Source organism: Cimex lectularius, unplaced genomic scaffold (assembly GCF_000648675.2).
Source record: "Cimex lectularius strain Harlan isolate CLEC.00 unplaced genomic scaffold, Clec_2.1 scaffold7, whole genome shotgun sequence".
Taxonomy (NCBI): Eukaryota; Metazoa; Arthropoda; class Insecta; order Hemiptera; family Cimicidae; genus Cimex; species Cimex lectularius.
The window spans coordinates 541,975-559,188 of record NW_019392731.1 but is presented as its reverse complement, the minus strand read 5'-3'; the positions used below and the strand labels follow the sequence as shown (position 1 = coordinate 559,188).

The 17,214-nt window shown below is 31.5% G+C and overlaps 1 protein-coding gene across 1 annotated transcript in view; it reads left to right on the top strand.

Moving 5' to 3' along the window:
- LOC106663856 (acetylcholine receptor subunit alpha-like 1) overlaps window positions 1-17,214 on the top strand; it is a 272,550-nt gene that overhangs the window by 81,457 nt on the left and 173,879 nt on the right. Inside the window, exon 2 of the mRNA XM_014389050.2 lies at window positions 7,934-8,128. Coding sequence (XP_014244536.1) covers window positions 7,946-8,128 — 183 coding nt within the window. The 5' untranslated portion in view covers window positions 7,934-7,945. The remainder of the gene's footprint in view (window positions 1-7,933; window positions 8,129-17,214) is intronic.

Here is a 17,214-nt window from a genome sequence, read left to right as displayed (position 1 = left end):
TGTAACAATGACGTTTCATCAAACATCAAGAATATATTGGCCTCTCGTTGTAAGCAGAATATTTAGCCACGATTATTGCCCAGTTGAAAGAATACGAATAATCCAAAATCAAGAAGAAGCGCAACAAAATTAAAGAATTTGTAAATTACATAATCTGTTTTAAATATCAGCAGAATTATATATATTTTTATTATGTATGCATAATTGAATACGCAGTAAATGGACAAACTAAATATATATTTCACAAATCTAAATTAAATGTTTTGATAAAGTATACAATAGTAATTGAAAAGTGAAATAAAATACTTTGAATTAAAAAAAGGTTTGAGGAAAGAGAGAAAGAGAGAGAGAGAGAGAGAGAGAGAGAGAGAGAGAGAGAGAGAGAGAGGGCGAGAGAGAGTGTCAGAAAGACAGACAAACAGAGAGATGCTATTGCATGTACTGTAGGTACATATTATCTGTACATATGAAACACGAGTAATTTTTCCGCATAAAAGCAGATTGTTACATATTAAAATCATTTCGTGTAAAAATGTGTGGTGATTAGTGACCGTTAATCGATATTTATTTAGAAATCGTGAGATTAGGTCTGGTGTGATGTAGGTTTCAGAAAAAACATTTTCTTTATCGTACCAACGTTTCGATCTTTATTGAGATCATCTTCAGGGCCTGGGATTTAATACAAATATTGTTAACATTTAACAAATACATGTAGGTCAAATTCCAGGCCCTGAAGATGATGTCAATAAAGATCGAAACGTTGGCACGATAAAAAAAATGTTTTCCTGAAACCTACATCACACCAGACACGATTTCACATTTCGAATAATTATCGATTAACGGTCACTAACCACCACACTTAGTTTTCATAGTTGTATGTGTGAACTTAAAAATAATTTGATAAATTTATTAAAAATTTATTGAAATAAATAATTAATTTTTAATTGTTTAAAAATAATAATGTTGTAAATCCCAGGCCCTGAAGATGATCTCAATAAAGATCGAAACTTTGGCACGATAAAAAAATGTTTTTCTGAAACCTACATCACACCAGACCGCATTTCACGATTTCTAAATAAATATTAAAATCCTTATTTGTAATTGAAATTTCGGTTGTGTAATTAGTCTCAGAACCAGTTTACTATATGTACTGTGAGCTGTTGTCTTTCCTGTATGAGGAATATACTTACGTTTTATTTATGTTTTTATGTTGTCCATAATTTTCATAAAATATCAAGAACAATTTTTCCTTCTTTGTTTCTAAATTTCGTGTAATTATATTGGGAAAACCGTTTTCCTTTTGTAGTATTTAGGTCAATTCTTCGTCTAAATTGACAAATCCATTTGTAATGAAGTTACAATAGGATTTTCTCGTGGCACCGACAAATCCAATTGTCCCTTGAAAAATAATTTAAACACTGTTCACTTGTGCAAAGGTTATCTCCTTCGGAGCCGATATTCATTAAAACTTTCTAATCACGCTGGCCCCTAGAAAAATCTGTGGAAACGAGCATTCTACCTCCAGAGGTGTACTTACTCCTCTTATCGATTGACGGGTAACGAGAGACCCTTTTTTCGATAACAATCTTAACCCCTCGACACTTCTCTAATAGTGTTTTTCATACCAACTTTCTTTCTGCGAACGGAAGGACGAAATCCGAAAAGATGCGAAAGATAAATACAACCACCTCGGAAAAGTTATACAGAAAAAAAAGAAAGAAAAGAGGCAAAAAAGGAGAGCTTAACTCTCCGGTAAACGTCGACCTCCAAAACGAACTTCGTTTGCAGAAGAAAAATATTAACATACGAACTGGCGAATAAGGAAATCTTTCAGAACTCGCCTTTCTGAGACAATTTAATAATCATCCGGTTTGAACAGTGCTTTGCCTTTTTTACGTCCTGTCCCGCGCGCCAGGCGAAATCCCTTGATTGTATTACCTCTTACTGTAAATTCGTTAGCCTTTCGTGTTTATTTAATAAAAGAATGAAACTTTGTATTCAACCTGCTATCTGAAAAACATATTTCAAGAATACTAATCAGTTTAGGCTCATTTATAATGAAAACTTTCTGAACATCATTTTGTCAAACAAATTTATTTGTCTATACAATGTAAAAAGGTTTAGTATTTGTCATTTTGTAAAACGTAGGTGATACGTAATATTCCAACTATAAGTACCTAAGACATCCCTACTACTGCATAATAAATTATTACGATGTCGACCGTTACGTCTAGATAAGAGGTAGGTTGTCCTAACAGTAGTCTGGCAAGGTCCTATCTTTAGTCCTATCCTAGTAGAATCATAGTTTACTAACATATATTGCCGACACCTTACTTACCCAAATACTTTCCTGTTTACATTTGCAGACGATACTACAATCCTACTTATTCACAAAAAATTTGTTCTTGCCGTTGGTTTCATACTGTTTACAAAAAAAATTTGAACTTCAGTTATAACTATAGTTTTTATATTTCTTATGTATTGAACATATACCTTTTAGATAAGAAGCCAAATTAAAACGCTAAAACTGTCCAAATGTATAAAAAATATTAATAATTGATAATAATAAACGTATAATAATAGTCGTATAATAATATTTTGCTTAATTGATTGCTTTATTTATTGTAAAATTGAACCCATAACTTCTCGCGGTTTGCCGCGAAAATCGGCCACTGCGAGTTTGGCGGTCAGGGGTCAGACCTCGGTCTTATCCGTACCACCGCCTAAGTTAGGCTTAGGTGCTATTGACAACAAGGTCATTTTCAACTTCTCTATTCACGTTAGAAACAACTACACGAAGTCTAGTCTAATTTAAGATTGACTTGATATTCCGCCATCCTCACTTTTGTACTACACACAATCACGATTATAAATACATTCCCACGAGACAATTAACACAGGATACATCAATCACCAAACTTGTGCAAAGAAAATATCTCTCTCTCACACACACACACACACACACACACACACACACATATATATATATATCGTATATATATATATACAGGGTGAATTGCTACTCGTGCTACAAACTTCTCCAGTAGATTCTTCACCCTAAAATGAACAAAAAAGTTCATATTGTCCATGGTCCGATTCTCAACCATTTCAGAGTAATTTCGCTTTTTATCGATTTTGAAAGATATCACGTCCTGGCGTCGGAAAATCGTGNATATAAATACCCCGGTATTATCTCAAAATCAGAATAAAGGGCTCAAAAATTGGCTGCCGTGTTCGAGCAAATTCTCATATCGGATCGCATTCCTACTCCTTTCTATATTGTGCCAAGGAATGACACCCTTTTTATTAAGTGAGACACGTTGAGCAACCTTAACTAGTTTGAAAGGTTAAATAAGTGGCAGTAGTGCTGTTACTATTTTATAAATCATTAAATGCATTGACCATCACATTATTTCTATAGAGCAACTTTTCTCTTCAAACCGAAATAATATTTAGAATATCCGAATACTTTTTTATTTATGTTTTTAATTTATTTTCGTTAGCCAATAATCAGACTATAGAGCGATGTTGCTATAAGTTTAATTGTTTTTGTAAAACTGAAATATCAAGAGAATAATATATTTTTTAACTGATCATAAATCTAGCGAAACACAATACCAAACCAATACAATAAAATGCTAAAAAATACACAACAACTTCAGAATTGATGAACTTGATAAATATTGTTTAAATAGCATTTTTTTTTAAATCTACAAATACCATATTTCTTTCAGCAAACATAATCTTTGAACCCCTTTAACTTTCGAGTAAATTTGCAGTGAGTTCATTCCTAGGAAGTTAATAAGTAAGAAATATATTTATTGACAAATTACATAGAACATAGGTACTACATAAATTTAGAATTTACGAGAAAAGTAGCAAGGCTCGGTCCTACTAAAGCAATCATCCGAAAAATTAAATACTTTAGGTATTGTAGAAACCTCGGCTTCACTTAGTGGGGAAAAGTTTACCAAAAACTAGTAATCATCTAAGTTGACTCCTTTTTGGCAATTAAAACCATTTTAAGGGAATTTAGCAAGTTTTGACTAATAATAAATAATAATAGATGTTAACTATAATCCAAAATATCTAAAAATAACAATACCATAAGTGTAAAACATAAACTACAATAAAATATAAACAGCAAGAAAATAATTTACCAAAATAAAAAAAATGATGTTTTCTTATATTTCGACATCAACAGTTTAACTTAGGATTTTTCCTTCTTGAAGGTGGGATTATAGGTCAGCTCAACAAAACCACAACCAGTTTTTATCCACAACGTTTCGGATTTATTTTAATCCTTCCTCAGGTGAGTTACCGCAATGGTTAAAACAGTGGTCGTCAAACAAAAAACGTTTGTTCGGAGTCTGAAAGTTTTAAATATGTATCACACTGGCTCTGTTTTAAAATAATCTGTTAAAAAATATTAATGATAGACGACCACTGTTTTAACCATTGCATTAACTCACCTGAGGAAGTGTTAAAATAAATCCGAAACGTGTGGATAAAAACTGGTTGTGGTTTTTTTGAGATGACCTATTATCCTACCTTCAAGAAAAAAAATCATAAGTTAAAATAAAAAAAATAAAGATAACTAAAGATAACTAAATAACTAAATTTAAATAAATATGGCATAGCTCTAAAACAATGGCAAAATATAAATATCACTGGTATAACACACAAGCGCTTGTATCATTAAGGAATCAAATATTTTTCATAGGTATTAGTTACATGATTTATCATTGTCTTTACATTATATTATGCTTTATTCTCCTATGTTTCCAATAAACTGTGGTATATCCCTACCGATCTGCAGATTGCATATTGGACCATAGAGAGACGTGCAAAAAATTGTTTCGTGCTCATGGCTATGACGTCGCGAATCCGTTTTATGCCAGTTTCCGTATGGATTTGGGTAATCCTTTTATATCTCGGAGTTGAATTGGCAAGTCATAAAAATTTCTTTGTATGACTTGAAGTTTATTGATATTTGTGTCACAAGTGTAGCTCTATGCAGAGCAGGTGTACCTAGGAACATTCAACCCACTTGCCCACAGATAAAAAGAGAAATCTTCTAGATTTAAAAAACAAAAATAAATCAAATCAAACCTCATTAACCAGAAACAGCTAGGGCGTGAATTTTTGTTTTGTTGTTGACGGTCCGTGGAAGGGGACAAGGAACAAAAGAATTTCCTGGCGTACAGAGGCCGGTATTGATTGGGCGGTGATTGGTAAAGTACAGCTAGAAAGAAAGGTCCCGAGAATCCACCGTCGGCTTTGCACCGCGAAAATATTCTTTTTTGTTCAAGTTTATGTTTTGTTTTCTTTTTGCTTTCTTTAAATTCGTTTACAGCGTTTGATCAAGTTCGAAACGTTTTTATTTATTTTTAATTTTTTTATTTTAAGAAGGCAATATCTATATTGTGAATATTTAAGAAATTTTTAAAATACTTAGATGGCATTGTCTCTGTGACAATATTTTGTATACTGTTCTTTTCGTAAAAGTTTTTTTTTCTACAAAATTTCTTCCTAAAAAGAATTTAATTGTATATAATTATATATTTGTATATATGTTGTATATACTTATATATGTTATTTACAAGTTGAAAAAAATGATCGTTTTCTCGAATTTTATTATTGCAATTACCAAATCAAAAACTTTGTTAGCTCACCTCTGAAGGAAGAATTATATTTACTATGTTATTTTATAACTGTCTAAATACAAAACCAGTTTTTTTTACTATGTTTGAATTATGCAAAACGAATAACTACTACAACCTTCCGTGAAAGTCATCGGTTAAAATAAGCTGTCGTTTTATACCTCCCCTCCTTAAGTCCCGAAATTGTTTCGGGAAATATAGAATTACAAATTTACTTGAACTTTATGGTTTAAAATAAAAACATATTGGGGGCGTCGGTGGCCGCAACGGTTTAGGCGTTGACACGGCGCTCATCACTGAAAGGCAAAGGTCCCGGGTTCGAATCCAGCGGCTCGAACAAATGGGCTTTTTTTCAAAAACACTGGCTCCCTGGAGGTTTATATGACCTCTGCTGTTGCGAACCCTGGTAAAAGAAAAAAACATATTACAGGAAAATAGTATTAATTTATTTTAATGGTAATAATTTTTTATATGAAATAATGTTGCTTCTTTATGTATTCTTCTACAGTCATAGATTGAATTTGATACATTTCTTACTAAACAAAATTGACCACTTCGGATTTTGTGTAATTTTTTCCTATTCAATTTATTGCTTTTCTGTATGTAAACTAGATCATTATTAGAAATTTATGCTGCTGTATATTTATGTGTTTATTGTCATTTTTAATAGTTTCTGAATTCAGCTTAATTGACTGAGCCTTCCTTTTAAGAAACTGGACATTGATTCATTTTTCCGGTTATTCTTGGTACCAAGTTTATGTCAACATTGAGCGGTTGTTTTTCACTTAAAGATGGCAGTTTCTTCCTTCTCACTGCACAATCTACAAACAAGGTCATCATTAATATACCAACATTGTGTAGGCGGCTTCTCAGATTCCAGTGACCAGTAAAGAGCACTCTCACTTCTTTGAATTTATTTACAAACAAAAACGATAAAACGAATAACAAAGAAAAATATGATTAAATTGTAAAAAGAATATCTGGAGAACTGATCATTGAATTGGTACAATTTTGGGATTTTTATTTGTATCATCATTGTTAGTATGTGCTAAAAAGCATGTTCCGTTGTTAATAGTTAAAAGGTAGGTGCATATTCTTAGTTTTTTTCCCGTCAAATTAACCCTTTTTGAGGATATTGTCGGATCTATTTATGGAGAACAGATATATCCAAATAGTGTATACAATGTACATATTGAAAAAATTATGTATGTTTGCAAAATTTCTTTTTATCATAACATAATTCGCCTCTTAAAATTCCATAGGAAAATTAATTATAATTAAATTTAAAAATTAGATAAAATTAGATAATAAAGAATTTTTCTGATAATCTGAAAATTAAAAAAAAACTAATTCTTATATAAAACCCCGTGAAAAGAAATTAGAATTAAAAATAAACATTACATAAAATTAAATACAAAAACAAATGATTTTTCTGTTAGTTTGTGATTTTTCAATATAAACTAATTGGCCTAAAATAATTATTATATAGTATTAAAAAATTAAAGATACGAGAGTTTTGCACGCTTATATTTCAGACCATCTTCTACGCATTTTATTTCTTTAAAGAAAAATAGATTTAAAATTCAGATTATGACCTGTAGGGGTTTTTGGGAGGGCTCACCTTATCAACGTTTGATTTGTTGTGCTTCATGGTGATACAGAAATTTATCCGTTTAAAAACTCAAAAAGTCTGTTATTGGAATAGAGCACAAAATGTACACATTTATATGATACAGGAATATGTTCTCTAGCTAAAAATGAAACTTTTTTTGTTCTTAGGTCGTGGATAAACATAGGCACAATACAACGTTCTTTCTTTATTTTTGTTGCCTAAGAAATTCCGTTCCAATGCACATACTACTTTTGTATGCTCGTGAGGGCTAGATACAAAATCCTTAACACCCTCGACTTTTTATATTATCAAATATATTTTGTTTTTGTTTGTATGAAATACATTAAAGATTTCAATATATTTAATTTATTATTTGGCCATACGAGAAGATTATACACAATTATTTAAAATATGAATGGGATGGTACGTTTACAAATCCATTTCCTGAGGAAATGCGTTCTACCAGACAAAGGCCGACTAGAAAATTAAATTATTAGCGGCATAAGCCTATTTCCTGTGGTCTCTTCACCTTGCTCCGACCGTTTCTTTCCTTAAGTTGACAAATTCCTTAAACCAAATCATAAAATTTTTTAATTGATTATATTTTCCTGGATCAAATAAGCCACGATTAATTTTGTTTTCGTCTTATCTGTTACAGGGGTGTAGTAAGATGGGGCTGGTGTGGGGGGTGGTTTGGGCTGTGTGTATGACGGGGGCGTTGGGAAACCCCGAAGCCAAGCGCCTCTACGATGACCTACTCTCCAACTATAACCGGCTCATTCGGCCCGTCGGCAACAACTCGGATCGTCTTACCGTTAAAATGGGTCTCAGGCTGTCACAGCTCATCGACGTCGTAAGTACAACTAACTTATCCATCACTTAGCAAAATTTGAATGTAGTACTTCTTTCACCCCCTATTTTTTTGTACCAACGACCTCTAAGATGAGGTTCCCTAAAGGAGTACCTATACCGGTGGACTACTACTATTGAACTACATCTTAAGATATGGAATTTAGAGATACATTTTATTAATTTTTTTTTACATTCCTTGTATTTATTATCAATAAGGTTCCGTTTTTATATGAGTCTTCTCTTTGCTGTTTACCTCGTTTAAACAACTTTTTTTTGTTATATCTAGAAATTATAAATTGGAGGAACTACAACCCGAGACCTAAAACACAATATTGATCTCCATCTGGCAAATAATTCAATAACAATTTATAAATTAGTCAGGTTGTGCCATGTACAGCTTGGAAACGTGAGGACTACCAAACTTCACTTTTCTTTAGCCATTTTGTTTAGGATATGTGGCACAATTTGCAATAAACGAGTTTGCGACATACTTTTGAAAAGAAAACTGTTTTTTATTTGATGGACCTTCGTCAGGACAATGGTATTTCAGTGCGAGGTGGCTGAGTGCAGTATTTATTGTCCTTGAGACAGATCCTGTGAATCAGGATCAAGTAGGTATTAAACCTTCCGTGCCACACCATTATTTGGATAAGCCATAAATCTGGTTTCGATCATCAACATTGAACCAAAATTGTGGTTTAGCCATCACTTGATACTTGTGTACAATCTTTCCTGGCACGAGTTATATTTAAATAAAACAGCATTTCGTCGACACTATAGTAAATTGTACTTATCAAAAAGTTTATTATAAAGAAATTTTTTTTGTTACAACTAGTTTGTACATAAAGGTAAGTAATTGATTCAAAAAACAAATATAACTGAATCTAAAGACTTGGGATACTATAAAGAATATTATTATGATATTAATTTGTTGGAAGAAATCCGTTTATTTTGACAGGCTTTTGTTATGTATATTCTGCAAAGGATCTCAGCTCGCCTAGGTACATTAAAAAAAAAACTTTTGAAAGTATATCAGTCACCAAAATTTTTTTTTCATTTTTAAAGTAAAATATGTTTGCTTCTCGTTGTATACTCTGCGATAAAATGAGCTTACATAGTTAAAATAAACTAGTGGAATACTCATTAGACATTTTTTTAGAGAGTACAGTTTTCTGAAGAAATTGCTGAAACCCAAGTTGGGTTGTAAAGAAAATGTATGGATTATAAAAAATGTAAACCCATCATTTTTCATTTGATTTAAAATATTTGTTTTTAATTAATTTTTTTCTTGAGTTATCGCTTATTTAATATACACTGCTCTAAGATTAATAGAGTCATTGCAAATTTTGTAGTATTTACTTGCCTTATAATTTTTAGCGCTCACTCCAGGATTCTCCTGAGTTGCTGGTGTTGCAGCTCGCTGAAAGCAGCATACGGTGTGTTGCCAACTCCTCAAAAACTATTTCGAATCATTTGTGTTAAAAGCCTTGCCAAAACATCTTGTACTTCATTTAGAATATTGCTGGCACCATGGAAAGTGTTCCGTCTTGCAGCAATGACAATTTATTTGTACTCCCTAGCGTTGTAATGCGCTGAGATCCACTATCAGCCTCCTATATGCCATCCCAGTCTCTCGGAATCGGGCTAAAGATGACCACGCTCTGAGAAAGGCCAACTTCCTCTGCGATATCCGCATGCCGGTGGCCTCGATGACTTATTATCACAATAATATTATCGACTTCTGATTCAAGATGATGTTTTTCCATATTAAACAGAATACAACTGGATTAATATGGAGAAAAAACGAGAAAAGGTTTTTTTTTTTACAAAATGAGGAATCTTCGTGTTTACTATTCTTAAGTAAATCCGTTATTAAAAATTAAGATTAACATTTTTTTATTTTTGGTTTGTATTTTCTATTTTGTTTTATCCAACTAACAAAAATATATAGGTTAGTTTAATTGAATTTCATAGAGTAATAATAAATTACAAATAACCCTAATCATTTTTCAGCAGTTAAATAAAGTTATCAGTCGAACCTCTTTCTCGCAAAATAGTAACCAAAGATGGAAAACCCATAATCACTTTCTTAACTGTTTTTATTGTAATCACTTCAAAATCCTGTTGCTAAAAGGTAAAAGCTGAAAGAAAATTGTATCCATTTGGTTTTCGTATGTACTGTTTATTGCATTTATATGTAGTAACTAAAAAGTTGTAAATAGACGTTTGAATCTTTTTATTACTATTTACAGTTTAATAATCTTTATATTATAATTATCCTAATATTAGATTCCTCAAAACTCAACGGAAACTCAAAGGAATTTATTATTTTAAATCCTTCTAACCAACCCAAAAACTTTCCATGCCACTACATTCTTTGCGTCCTTGGCAAAGAGGTTCAGGAGGAGTTGAGGCAATAGAATATTCCCGGCGGATCGGAGCACAATATTGGGCACGAGAGCAATTCGTGTTCCCATCTAACACCACAATACCTGGTCTTCGGGGAGAGTGTGTTTCGATTATTCATAGCATAGACTACGTCCATTGATTGAAAAGGTGGACGACTTTGAAGTCATTTTTAACTTGAGACAAGTATCATCAAATAAATTCATAATTTTATCCAGTACAACTGTGTATTTTCCTCGAGTGTTTTCGTTATATTCTTCCTATCTGTGTAAATTAGCTGTGTCTGTTTACAAAGATCTGTGAATTTGTTATAGTTTTGATGAAAAGCAAATAAGAGAGGCAAAATGGGTTTAATAAAAACGACGCATGATTACAAAAACAGACACTGAACAAACGATTTAAAATTCTTTATTACCTACTCAAGCGACAATCAAAATTACCATTAAAATCAAAACTTACACATACCTACTCAAACCTATTTGGATGTACGAGTGCCAAGTATTCCAATATTCAAAGATTACAAAGTTTTCAATCCAAAATTTTAAGACTAATTGTTTCTGCCCCTTTTTATGTAAACAATAATACACTTCACAGAGATCTTCAAACCCCAACAGTTTTTTCATCCATCAAAACATATTACAGACGTTTTCATAGTAAATTACAAAATGACACCAACACACAAATACGATTACTCCATTCTCCACAATTACCACGTAAACGTCTGAAAAGAATATGGATAAGAGACCTCTTAAATGATTAATAACATTTCATTAATCCACAGCGGCTGCCAATGGGTAGCTTTCTCTATAACGCCCATAATGCCAAACACATAATTTGAAATCCAATCTTGTATATAATACATGTACAATTGTGGATATAAATAAATGAAGTAAAATAAAATAATAATAATAATAAAAACGAACTGTTTTGTATGGGCGTCGTGAATACAGTTCTGCAACATCTGGAAGTATTGAAGGTTTAGCCTAATCGTCATCCATTTTCTAATGAAACTTAACGAATCCGCACCAAAAATTTTGTGTATTGATAATAATATTGTTGCATTATTATTGAATTTTTTAATATTTCATCGTTATCATGGTTGATATTTAATTATTAAACTATTAATTGTTGTAATTCATTTAAAACGTTTCTTTTAACATTGCAGTATGATTAGTTCATTTCAACGCTTAAAAATTGTATGAGTAATTTAGCAAACAATATTTCATTCGCCTTTTAATCGATTTAAATTTCAAAATTTACATTGTAAAAGTAAGTGTATAAAGGAAAGAGCAAAAAGTGCGTTTCATAAAACAATTCCTGATAATTCGTAACCATGATTTGCTTTTGGTCGCGAATCAAATTAAATGGATATTATTCACATTGGTCGGAAACTAATCAATTTGGTTAATATGCAGACTTCTATCTTCTTCTGAAACTTTAACACCTAATGATTTTATTTTTGAACAATTTCAAATCAGAAAAATTTCGTAATTCGGCACTATTATTTCCCACAATATGCAATTCACTCACAAATCCATATTTTTATACAATTTTTCAACTTTTATGTTTAATCTATTAAAGATAGTTGATTTTTTAATAGTTGACTAAACAGCATGGTATTTAACAGAAAAAAATGTAAAGCAATAATTAAAATGAAAATAAATTAATGTTGAGATATCTGATAAAAATTGCGAAATCCGGCTGCAACTTTTTCAATATTCAAAAACATTTCCTAATATTATTCTATTTTTTCAAAAAGGTCCAACTCAGTTATTGCTACGTAGCAGGTTTGTTATTAAACTATTAATTTTATAATTTATGGCATTGAGATAACAACTCATATGTTTTTAACAAAGCGATGAACAGAAAGCATAAAGCATAAAGCAGACAGATTAAATAATATAGTTGTTGTTAATAGTTGGTTCTGCTCTAAATTAGCATGTATCGACTATATTAATATTTAAACGTAAATGAGATTAAGGTCAGAGTTCAGTATACATATGTTGTTTTTAGAGCAACTATGGTTTACGTTGGATTAGTGGCGAATTGGTCAATTAGATGCAAGAGCAATACAGAAATCAGTAGTTACATTGCCAGCATGAATTGCTCCTTTCCTCTTGGTCTAAACATTTCCCTTCAAATCTGACAAGCATTTTGTTTTAAATTGTTTTATCATATAAAATTCATTCAAGATTATGTTTAAATTATTATAATTTGAAAGAATTTCCAGTTAATTTAAAGACCTCGATTCGCAAAGAACTGAAAGCTCCATTCAGCTTTGTATTCACTTGATGATTGTTCACACTACGATTGGAACCTATTCGGAGGAAAGAAGACAAAGAGCCATTGAAAGTCCGATGTATTGAAAAGCTCTCATTTACGAGTTACACACGTCGAGTAAAAAGCTCCCCATCCTCCGGCGGGCGCAAAAGCCCAGAAAAGCAATAAATTAAGGGAACAGACAACTCGACAAAACCAGTTGGCCCTGTAGAATACAGGTATTCTCATATAATAACGCCGGTGAAAAGTAGATAATTCAGACATGTCAACTTTGTTGATTTGTCACTGGGTCGAACAAAGTGAGCCCATTTGAACTGACCTTAACAAGCGGGAGGCGCATCGCCCAAATTGTTTCCACGACCGGATTTCCTCCTCCGTTGTCAACCAGTCAATATTTTTGCCCCACTCTGCGAGATCATTCTTTTCTCCCCTCGTGACAAATGTCATATTAGACGGTAGTATGAAATGCTCATGAACACTGAACCAAAAAGAGATTTTTTAGTTTTAAAATGTTTTCAATTTTTTTAAATAAAATAAAAATAAAATCTAGCGTAATCATTAAGTCAAAACCTGCATTATATTTTAATATCTTAAAGTAGTGATCTTAAATAATGATTACGTGGTTCATTACAAGTCGATGGTTCCACACAGGTCGAAATAGAAGTGATGAGCCACTCCCTGGAGTATTCAACGTTTTTGAATATTGGAAATCGGGTGCCTCAGGCTACAGGTGGCTTCGGGTCCCTAAGTGAAATAATAACTATCGATTTGAACGCAAGTGCTTTCCCTCACGGAAATATGAGACAGCCCAGACTTCCGTCTAATTATGAGCTCGAATAACTATGTCTTTGCTCTGGTATGATCTGGTAATTATGTTGCAAGTCTCGCATTATAATTAAAGCGTGTCCCTTTTATTCGCCTTTTCGTTTGTACAATTATTCTAATTAGGGGCTCTTTTTAATCTTTTCTCCTTTACTACAAAGCTTTTATTTAGTCTGCTTAAAAATTTCATGAAAGTGTTAAAATATAAAAATATTATTGGCACATTATTTTCCCATTTGTAACGTCGGTAGATTTTTCATGGATTTATTTATATTATGAAATAATCATATGGAAAATAAATCGCATTCCACACATGGTAGGTTATTTTACATGTTAAATCATACTGAGAATAAATCCAGTTTACACAACAACAAGAAACAAAAGAATACTGAACTTAATATTATATTTTACAAATAATTACTAACGCTATAATATCAATGAATAAAATCATATTTATAATCATAATTCAAAATACTATGTGAATCTAAAAACCACTTGCTGGAGGTATCATTTTGGAATACCTGACAAATAATAAAATCAGGTTACATTTTTTCTGGTCTGGTTTAATTTCGTTCTATAAGTTTTCACTTTCTAATTTCTTGATAACATTTAAATTGTTGACTAAATTTGAAAGTGAAAATCTCTTGCAAAGAATTGTTTGTTTTTTAAAAAACTTATCGCTTCTCATTTTAAAATTTAATTAAACTTTTGAAGACCGATCACGAATAGTATTTGAAATCAATTAATAAAAATCATTATTTTAAAAACTTCCATTAACATTATTTGCAAAACTATTTTTTTTTAATTCCTGGAAGTAAAAACTGGTTTGGTCACATTGCTCATGATTGGTTACTAGGCTTTCTTTCCGCACTTTTTAACGTTGATTACACCACAGTAGGCATAGCTAAGTTTAGAGATGTCATATCTAAAATTGCAGATTTTGTTTCTTTAAAAATTAAGCATTTCTTTAAAAAATTATAAAATTTGTAAAAGTTTATATGTAATCTGTACAACAGGTACACGACTAGTAAAACGTTTGTTATGTGTATATGTCATCTCTGGTGAAATATGATTTTCTAATCACAGTACTCTCTGTTTCGCTTTCTTTTATTTTTCAAAATCAAAAACTGGATTGAAAATTGTTTCTAGAACGTTTTATACTTTGAATTTGTTTTTTTCTCAAATACATTCAGTACGAAGAATAAAACCTTAAAAATAAAAATTTGGGCACAATTTATTTTTCTTCTCAAAGTGTATCACTGATTATACATGTATTATGTGATTATACCAGCCAGTAATTGTAAGTTTTATTGCCACTTCTATTATCTATTACATTGTAATATATATATTATATAGATCCATTATCTACTTTTGCATATTTAAGTTTGATAAAAACTGAATTCTATATTAACTTAATTTTGCAGTACATCACCACATTTAACGCATTGATGCCTCCATCTGCAAGAGTTGTCCAATAAACAAAATTACGTGTTTAACTGTGAATATAGAGGTACCATTCCGATAACTATAAAATAATAAAGTGAAATTCCCTTTTAGCATATAACATTAAAATCAAATTTACGATATTTTACTGTTTCGCTTTATTTTATTTTATTTTATTTTATTTTTTTTATTTTATTTTTTTTTTTTTTAATTTTTTTATTTAATTTTTTTTTTTACTGGGGCTTCCGACATCTGGGTCATTTCAGCCCCAAGCTAAGTCAAGTCAATATTCTATTTACAAACACTACGTTCATAGAGATAAAAACATTCATACACATAAATACATCCATACAATACACTCATTCCGTTTGGTCGGTGGAGTACTTGATATTCCGCCATCGACCCCGAACACATACGCTCTCATCGTTCGAGGGGCGATGATGATGTTATATTTTACCTTCACCCCTCGCCATTCACGCTAATAAATACATGCACTCAGACAAACATATAGACACACAACACATGAGACATACTATATACAATAAAAAAACCCAATTTCCCGCAAAAATCGGAACAGGGGACCCTGAAATTTTCGCTTTATTGAGTTTTCCGGGGTTTTTTTTTTCCATTTAACACATAATTAATATATTACACATTCAGCTCTCTTTAGTTTAATTTTATAGATGAAACTAACCCCACCCCCCAGTTTACTGACTTAATAATCGAGCGTCAGGTTTTTCACACTTACTTACATTATTGCTTATATAAAATTGACGAATTTTGTATTAATAAAATAAACCTTGTTTCGACGATTCAGGTTTGAAGATCTGTCGGATGGTAAGTGTCCAGTAACGAAAGAATGTATTGAAATTGCCTAACTAGAGTATTTCCAAATAAATAGTCGACATATTTACTAATGAATGGAATCGTTCTTTACTAAGTCGGTTAATATCCAAATTTTGAAAAAATATCCAAAATAAAATCCTCACCCATATAATAATATAACTAAACAACAAACCTTTATATTTAATTCATTACAACGAAAGCGTGAAGGAGATAGTGTGATAGAGATAAAGAGATGGAGAAAAATAGATAGAGAGATAGATAGATAGATAGATAGATAGATAGATAGATAGATAGNAGAGAGAGAGAGAGAGAGAGAGAGAGAGACAGACAGACAGACAGACAGACAGACAGACAGACAGACAGACAGACAGACAGAAAGACAGACAGACAGACAGACAGACAGGCAGAGAGAGAGAGAGAGAGACAGACAGACAGACAGAGAGAAGAGAGAGAGATAGAGAGAAGAGAAAAGCACAGAGAGAGAGAGAAATTACTTTATTTTCGAACGAGGGTCTCTAAAAGTAATAAGGTCACAGAAATTTTTACAATATGGTACTTGAATATAGTGAAATAAATCACATATTACTAATAAAAAGTAGATGTTTCTAATTAAAAATGTAACGTATTGTAAAAATTGATTTTGATCGTTGAAAATACTGACATAAACAATTTCTTTTTTAAATTCAGTCAATCCTCGGAAAACTTTTCAAATTATTTCCAATTGGAAGACATTCTAGTAATATTTGTGTCCATGTTTATTTATAAATATATATATATTTTATTCCGTTCTCCTGTACTATCTTTCAGTTCTTTGAAAACAGCCAAATGGGACTCTTTTTGAGCGAAGGATTTGAAAGAAAGAGAGTGAGACAGAAAAAAAGATTGCTCCCGACGCCACGGGGAGTAGGGACGTGAGTGCGAGGAAAAATCCTTTCGACCAACAGTCAGAGTTATGTATAATCTTATTCATGTGTTTTTCCTTACTTTTTTCTCGACACACATTTTTTCTCTCAAATAAACCATTTTATATTTTATAAATTACAAAAACCAGTCAAGAAAAAAATATATGTGTATATGTATTTGTGTGTGTATGTGTATGTTATTCCTCTCTCTCATCCTTGCCTTACGTTGTAAGTGTATTAATCGTGAAGTTTGAATATGCGGTAAAGGTTTTAATGACATTCAATAACATCACTGTAAATTCACTTTTCTAAAATTTTTAGCATTCAAATAAAATTTAGACTTCAATAAAAAATTATAATTTTATTTTTAAAATGTAAATCCAATTAT